This window comes from Channa argus, chromosome 9 (genome assembly GCF_033026475.1).
Source record: "Channa argus isolate prfri chromosome 9, Channa argus male v1.0, whole genome shotgun sequence".
In the NCBI taxonomy this organism is placed as follows: Eukaryota; Metazoa; Chordata; class Actinopteri; order Anabantiformes; family Channidae; genus Channa; species Channa argus.
The window spans coordinates 9841797-9850000 of NC_090205.1; the positions used below are offsets into that span (position 1 = coordinate 9841797).

The 8204-nt window shown below is 41.1% G+C and overlaps 2 protein-coding genes across 3 annotated transcripts in view; both read right to left on the reverse strand.

Annotated features, from left to right (window-relative positions):
* Positions 1-162: 162 nt before the first annotated feature.
* upf3a (UPF3A regulator of nonsense mediated mRNA decay) lies at positions 163-4943 on the reverse strand. 2 transcript variants are annotated; one of them, XM_067514832.1, is made up of 10 exons: positions 4750-4943; positions 3679-3785; positions 3477-3583; positions 3133-3231; positions 2868-2978; positions 2722-2777; positions 2478-2636; positions 2252-2385; positions 1453-1753; positions 163-1256 (listed from the first exon to the last, which is right to left on the reverse strand). In XM_067514832.1, the coding sequence occupies exons 1-10, from the start codon at positions 4888-4890 to the stop codon at positions 1068-1070; spliced, it is 1404 nt and encodes a 467-aa protein (XP_067370933.1). In that variant the 5' UTR covers positions 4891-4943; the 3' UTR covers positions 163-1067. The 2 variants fall into 2 exon arrangements, with proteins under 2 accessions (XP_067370933.1, XP_067370934.1); XM_067514833.1 differs by having other exon boundaries at positions 1465-1753; positions 4750-4942.
* Positions 4944-6935: 1992 nt separating this feature from the next.
* The window catches only part of cdc16 (cell division cycle 16 homolog (S. cerevisiae)), a 9626-nt gene continuing 8357 nt past the window's right edge, over positions 6936-8204 (reverse strand). Inside the window, exon 18 of the mRNA XM_067514830.1 lies at positions 6936-8112. Within this exon, the coding sequence (XP_067370931.1) occupies positions 7859-8112 (254 nt within the window). The 3' untranslated portion in view covers positions 6936-7858. The remainder of the gene's footprint in view (positions 8113-8204) is intronic.

Sequence of the window (8204 nt, forward strand, 5' to 3'; positions counted from 1 at the left end):
GTGAGAGCGCTGGGTAGATTTACACCTAAGATTCAGAGTTTGCATTGCAAACTACTGTAAAAGTGACTCATATCTGTTTTTTGTGAATGTGCAAAATGAGCAGTAGTGCAGACAAAAACTGCCTCACCCAAACTGTGAGAGCTCCAACAACAGCTGAAACAGTTTAGTTTTAGTAGAAGAGCTTTATTTTCACAAACCGATAGAAATAAAGCAAAATGATACAAGAGGTTTGACAGACACATGTTGCTGATGTTACACATAGATTATTTTCAATAATAATTGTCGGTTTTTGGCATATTAGAAAATCATGCAAACAAACCAGACATTAATCATAAATAATAATTTGATACTTAATAATAATAATAATAATTTGATACTTGTATGATACTAATCAGTGTCATACTTTGCATTTTTCTTCTAGCACATTTTTTACAAATGTAAATCATGTGTTCTTCCTGGCTCATGCACAAAGCATTGCTCACACACAAAAGAAGTCTTAAAAGGAAAGAGTTCTACATGCGTTATCTGTAAGTACCTTCAAACAAACATTGTATTTCCTGAAGACGAAATCTATTCGATCATAAGAATATCCATAGTAAGTCGACCCTATGAAGACTCAACAACAAGTTTTGTTGCAGAGGAGAAAATGCTGATGGATGCCACTCGTGAGCTGCCTCTTCAAAACTCATAAACAGAAGGAATGACACTAGTCTGGTCATTGTGACAAAGTAATAACTTATAATAATACGTAAATATCAATTTGTGCATCCAGAACTAAATCATGAATGAAATATAACTAAACATGGTAGGAAATTAGGTGAACTGTTGCGCACATTCGTAATGAGTACAGGTTTTCTAATGACGTACTTGGAAAACCCTTTGAATGACACAGCTAAAGGTGTGAAGGCTAAAACAATGATAAAGCTCTGAGCTACCGTTAGCACAGATTCAAATGAGTCTGAAGTGCTTTCTCTCTCGATGGGGCAAATAAACAATCAAACTTGTCTCCATCAACTTAAGTAACTGAATAACTTCTTTTTCATTTCCTGTGAGCACACACACGCTGCTCACTGCTCTTCTTTGCTTTTTTCAAACCCCTTCTCCAGCCCTGTTGCCATAGTGACAAGCTCAAAGCAATGATCTGGCCCAGGTTCGGGTGAGTGCCCCACGGCGATGCAGTCATAGCCTTTGCCTGCTGAGCTGATGCGCTTGCGGTTGCGTGCGCCCGGCTGATACAGCTGCATGGCCGGACGGTCCTGCCGGGAGACAAGAGAGCGGGGACAAGGGGGGGGACAAGCAGCAGATGATATAAATGCACACATTCATGTATTCATACTCTGAAAGTAAATATTACTTGATGATGTTTCTCTGTAAATGCAGATAACAAGTCTGTAATCTATAGATAAAGAGAGAAAGTAGTTAGTTGTCGCCTTCCCGCCACCTCATGCTCACCTTCTCGCTCACCTTGTTTCGGAGGCGTTCCTTCCTATTACCCAGGTCCTCTCTGTCCTCCTTTCCCACTTTGTCCCCATTGTCAGGACAGTAAGAATAGCCGTGATGGTGGCCCTCTTTCTTGGCTTGGTCCTGACAGTAACCTTTGCCCCATTTGGTTTCTTCTTTGCGGCGCATAAACTTGTCAAACTCATAGTGGTGTCGCTGTCGTTTCCTCTCTTCATCTTTCCCACGGTGATCTTTGTCTCTCTGCCTGCGGCCGTGCTGCTCTCTCTGCTCCTTGTCACTCTCAGGCTGCCCTCTAGGGGAAAGAGATCGCAAAGACACAGCCGTTACCATGATAACTCCAGGTGCCTTTTTAAGTTACAGTCACATTTTTTTCACCACAAAATATGGATGATTGACATCAAACTCTAATCTACTTTTCTCCTTGAAAAAAAAAGATGAACACTGAATATATCTCTGAAATAACTGCAAACATCACTGATCCCAACAGGAAAACACTGAGCGTTTTTCACTTTACATGAAGTTGCAGTTATGAATAATCACATCTGTAGTCACATCTGACTTCCCACAGACTTCTTTTAGAAAGTGAGGAAATAAGTATTGAATGTCGGGGTGTTTCTAGATTAAATATGGAGCTGGTTAAAATAAATAACACAAGCCAGAATATCCATTTTAGGTTGGCAGAAGATACATGTACATGTACCAACACGTTATTCACTAATAAAGTTACTGGTGACATGTCCACATGCATTAAGTATATGTGAAGGTGCTCTGCCCCATAATAACAACTTACTTTTCTTTGGGCTCTTTTGACTTCATTTGTCCTCCAGCTTTCTCCCATTTTCCCCTGTCTGTCTCCCCAGCATCACTTTTTTCCTTCACACGGTCTGAATCCACATCCTCATCTCTGTCACTTTTCCTCAGAAGCTGAATATGCAGATAATACAGGAAATCACAATGACCACATGCTACTGTGGTGTACGGTGCGTGTGAAAATGTTTTCTCTAGTAATGAGTCACCTTGATTTTAATGTCTTTGTCAGTTAGTTTCTTCTGTTTCTCTGCCTCCTTTCGTTTACGTCTCTCCTCTTCTCGACGTTTTCTCTTCTCCTCCTCCCTTTGCCTTTTCTTCTCAAGCTCTCTTCTTCTTCTCTCCTCTCTCTTCTCCTCCCTTATTCTCTGCGAAGAAAAATGTGGCGCGAGAAGAAAACTCAGTGTGTGAGTGATTCTTTTCGTGTAGCTGCTTTTTTTTTGCCTTTCTTACCTGTTTCTCAATTTTCTTATTTTTGATGTACTCCAACAGTGGTGTGGTTCGCTTGGCTAACAAACAACAACCACAACAACAAAACACAGCGTTGACACACATTGAAGAACTTAGATACAAGTGAAACTTAGAATGCTTCACTGTACCTATGAGCTCTCTGGTCTTGGCCTCTATCTCTCCCAGCAGAGTTTCAGGATTGGCCATAGACTTCTCCTCATCACAGGAGTAGTTCTCCAAAAACCTCTTATATTCTGGGTCTGACAGAGTTTCAGGGAGATGAATTATTTTAAACTCATGTTAAATGACAGCTATATATGTTTGATCATTAAAAAGGAAAAATATTGCCCTTATGTTCATTATACATGTGCACAGGCCCAAGCTAAACATCATAACAGGCGGATTCTAATGTACCTTCTTCAATGCTCCCAGCTTTGGCATCTTTCTTTTTCAGCTTCTTCTTGGAAATTTTCTGGAAGGGAGCAAACTCTACCACTGCAGGATACTCTTGTCCTGAGTTAATGTTGCAAATGAAGGCAGCTCATCATTTAACAGGCCAGCTATCAAATGGCAACAAACAGCAATGAAAGCTCTAAAGCTACCCCTGTGTCCACACAAATCCAGCCTGTAGCTGTAAAACAAACACTATTTTGTTTGCATTTAATATAGCAGAATAGGCTGCACTGTTTGTCCACCTTCGTGGCTCCATACGAGGTCTGGCAACAACATAAACTGAGTTAAACAAAGTCAAAAAATACCCTTATTGTCAATGAAGACGTAGCCATCAAATCGGTCTCTAAACAGCAGGATATCTTCAGGATTTTTAAAATTGATATATGCTCTGGAGAACAGGTGAGGATAGAGACTGCAGAGAGACAGAGAGACAGGATCGTAAACATTTTCATGAAAGAGAAAAAGCAGCAGGTTTTTGTCACATGTGGTTAAGATATGTTTTCATACCTTTGATCGGCTGGAAAAAACTCAAAATAGTCGTATGATGGCAGCGGGCTGAGCTGTTCTTCCAGTTGGTCCTTTGACAGGTTAGGTGGGAGCCTTCGAATCACCACCTGTAGCACATTTTTTATATTTTACATTTCACATTTCTCCTGTTCAGCAAGTGGTACAGGTAATGTTTCAGATGTCAGTGTAGGCCTGAGGCCAGTTAGGATACGTGATGGGATGGATACAGAGCCTGTGAAAAAAAAGGTTTCATGTTGAAAAGGGTAAAACAATAACCATGGCAACGTCCTCAGAGTTGTCTTGGTCTGGGATCCAGACATTTTTTTAACAGAACACCTGATGTTGTAAGTGAGGAGTACGCATTCACAGTACCTGTCAGGGCAGGCGCAGTGGAAATCCCACAGAGCTATTGATTTGCACTAAGGGGAATGTAGAGTCCAGTAATTGTTATAACATGACATATGATAAAATCTGGATATTTTGGCTCCAGTTGCTTCAGTATTGGCCAATGATGTAATCTGGATCCTTGTGTGGCTTAATCCTTTGAAACCTGCTGGTCATTGACACCCACTAAACCCTGTTTTGTTTTATTTATTTATTTATTTTTGCATGTATGTTTCCAAACAGATGAGGTTGTATTTTAGCCTGATTCTGACTGACTGTAGAATAAGATCATTTGCTTTTAAATGTAGGAGGAGAAGGACATCACGTTAGGAACTGAGACCGGGGATCTGCAAATAGAGATTCGTAAAGAATCGTTTCATACAATAAATTACTCTGACAGAATAACATCACATGCACATTTTGTGGGACAATCGTGATGTGAGGGTCTAGAACCGGAGTTCACAGTCACGGGCTCTAGTTTGAACTGGACTTAGTTTCGTAGGCTTCTTGCTGCACAAGTGAAGCGCAAACGGAGCCTAATCTTAATACACCAACCAAATGAATCAGTACGTCACAGAAAGTCGGTCGCTGTCCGCGGTACTGAAACGACTCCCTCCATGCTGCCTCCATGTCTGTTTCCCGCACAGCGTAAACAATACGACAAGCCGCCGAAGCTCGGACACCAACCTTTGTGAAAACCTCCCTCTTCTCCTCTTTCTGCTTCAGGTTACCGGGAGTGTTCTCTTGCTCTCTCGAGATGTCTCTAAACTGTATCTCGACGACGCTTTTCTCTTTTCCCACGGTCATTTGCTCCTTTTCAGACTTCATCTCTCTCCATCTCCTTCTCCAAGCCCCAGTCGTCACTCTGCACTCGCGAGAGTACGCTGTAGAAAGATCGCGAGGTGACAGATATCTTTCACTGGCTTTGGATCCCAAGACCCGAGAGTAGATTCATGTGAAAATTAAATCTGGATTTTCCCTTTTACCCAATCTGCATCCTAAAACTAATCATTGATGTTTTATGATGCTTAAACGGAACCATAACCATCGTGGAAAGTTGGCTCTATCTAATCTATGTCTTGGACACTTAAATGGACAGCCGTCCCACCTGCAGCTGCCAGCAAACAAATAAAACTATTTTTTATTTGTATTTTTGTCCCTTCGGCTTATCTCGTGAGCTTCAGGGTCGCCACAGCGGATCACTGTCCGCATGTGGATTTGGCTCGGTTTTTTCCGCCGGATGTGACCCTAATTTAGTTATTATAATGATAATAAAATAAGTACGTACTATTATCAGTCATTATGAAGAGTTATGTACAGTAGCTTACTGATGCATAAATGTGTAGCGTCTGCTTACCAGTAAAAGTTAATGAATTAATGAACCAATAAAAATGTCCTTTCTGCTCTTTCTCGTTCTTGCATCTCGTGAAATGTAAAACCTTTTTCTGACGGGACTTTGCTCTGAAGTTTTCCCCTTGAGTTAGATTTTTGCAGCCTTGTACCTCACTTGTAAGTCGCTTTGGTTAAAAGTTTCTGCTAAAAGACTGAATGCAAATGAAAGTGAATTAATTGACTTTTGCTTTTAAGTAAATTGCGTAATAGGCCTTCGGCTGGTTAATGGGGACCAATAAAGTATTTTCATAATACATTCTTGCGTTCATTTCATCAACCCGAAATAGCAAAGTAAAAAGAAACTATCAAAAATGTAATAAAGCAGGCTTTAATAATAATAATAATAATAATAATAATAATAATAATAATAATAAATAGTAGTATGGATAATAATACATAATAGTAATTAAGTAACTTATGCACAACACTTTAGCACACAACTGAATGCTGGTGCAGCTTGTTTTCAAATATCACAAACACAATCATTTGTTGTTGGTCAATATAATCAAAGACTTAATGCCGATCAGAAACTCTTGTCTTTCCATTAGGGGCGCAACCACAGCCGTCAGCTGACCTGCTGCTTTCACCCGACGCCAGTAGCTATTATTATTATTATTATTGGTGTTTTTACATTGCCTAAAACACTCTGTGCCCTGAACAAGTACAAAGAGAGAAAATGAAACGAGTCCCATGTGTTGTCCGTGCTTCTCATGTCCCGGTGTGCAGACTGGAGGCAGGCAAGTCACCGTGTGTCCCACTGCACTGATCCACGCAGGACGGGCTGTCCGCCGAGGACTGGCTCATTGAGCGCCCGTGGACATCTCTGCAGGGAACTGGGAAGAACACTAAATATTCACATCCACTTTTCTTTTTTTTATTAAACACGGGAACCATAAAGGCTGACATGCTGCACTGCACTACACAAACCCACCACTGAGGAAAGCTTGCCTGCCGCTGCTGGTCTCCACACACAGCCAGGGTCCCTCTGGTGTCGCAACGGACCTCTTGAGGCTGGGAACAAGCGTGGAGCAGGTGTCCAGATCCCGACAGACCCTGTCCTGGCTGTGAATGACGTCCGACTTAGATGGAGTACAGCCCATAATGAATGTGGTCACCACAGCCACTATCCATTGAAAGACAATAGGACAGGGAGGTAAAGGAAGAGATGCTGCAACTGGCTTGTGAACGTCGGAGACGTGCTTTCATTTGAGGGAGAAACCTCACCACTCCCCTAAACCGGACCATGACATTTGAGAGGAAGGTCTGAGCTCCATGTCATCACATAGCCTGTTTTTGTATTAAGTGCTGGGATAAAACGGGAACTGTGAGTTCTACGGTGCCACAGCTTTCAACCTCAATGGCTCTGGATTTAACAGCTTTTCAACACACGCTCAGTTTAGCACTTTTGATCCATTCAAAAATATGTTGTAGGCTGCAAAGTGTAACATTATCACTTAAAATTAAACACTGGGGACAAAAGGTTCATAAAATAGTATGTTGCTTTACTTATTACTTTACAGTTTTAATTCTGCAACAACTTTTTTATAGATGTATGAGCAAATCATAATAACACGTCAAAAAACAAATTTACTGGAAAGAGACTAAAATTTGTAATGTCTTTGACTTAATAAACATGTTTCAAAACCTACCACTAAAGTAACTTATTCATTTGGACACCAGAAGAATAGGGTCATCTTGACAAGTAAAAACAAAAAAATATTAATAAAAAAAAGTTACTTTAAATGAGTCCAATTAAAATGCCATACACTAACATTTGACACTTGTTTAAACCAAAGTATCCACTTGATTCTGAGAAAAAACACAGATGTGCAAATATTTTTAAATACAGATGCAGGTTTTATTGGTAAGAATGACTAAGAATTGTTTTCACCAACACTTCCTATATTAAGCTGGCTTTTGATTCAAGGTGAAAATCCACAGGTTAAGCAACATGAAGAGTTCTGCCACAGGCAGCAATTAAGTCACTATAGTCCTTTAGTTGGGATGTGAGGTGTGCGGCTGTGTTTGCTCTGTTCAGTCAAGTGTCAGAGGATCACATTTTCCTAGTGCCTTCAGGCATAACCCAAGGGCCAGTGCTAAACCAAGTACTTAACCCTTAACCAAGGCACGTGTTATTCCCCTTTTAAAGTGCATTCTTGCAAAACGATGATTTACAGCAGTTGCTGTAAAGAAATTCATACTCATTTTTACTCATGTTCATAACATAATTTTTTTTGTCACTTGCAGAAACAATTGTATCTAATGCACAAGAGAGAGAATCCACAGGAAACCTTTGGTGGAGAACAGATGCCAACGTTCTGGTTTGTATGCTGTCCTTGGGCTTGGATATGTGTACCTGTGACAACCTGTCGATGGGACAGTTCCACCTCCTGACAGCGCAAGATCACGTGCTGGTGTCTGACAAGGTGTCCAACATCACGTCACTCTCATACATATCGCACTCGAGGGTTAAAGAGAGCCGAAGAGGCGTCTCCAGCATCATCTTGTCCTGATTTGACAGTGGTGTTTCCAAGGACGTGATGCTGGTGTCTTCCAATCTGGGCGTGGCTAGAAGCTCACCTGACTCCGACGTGTTCAGCATCTTCATCAGGGCTGGAGTGTTCAAGGTGCCTCGCACCTTGTCATTGATGTCTGTGCCTTAGTGGGAAAAATTACAGCCTATTACTTTCTGAGTAACACGGGCTTCAAGTATTTGCTGACATCTTGGAACAGAGATGTTAAACATGGCT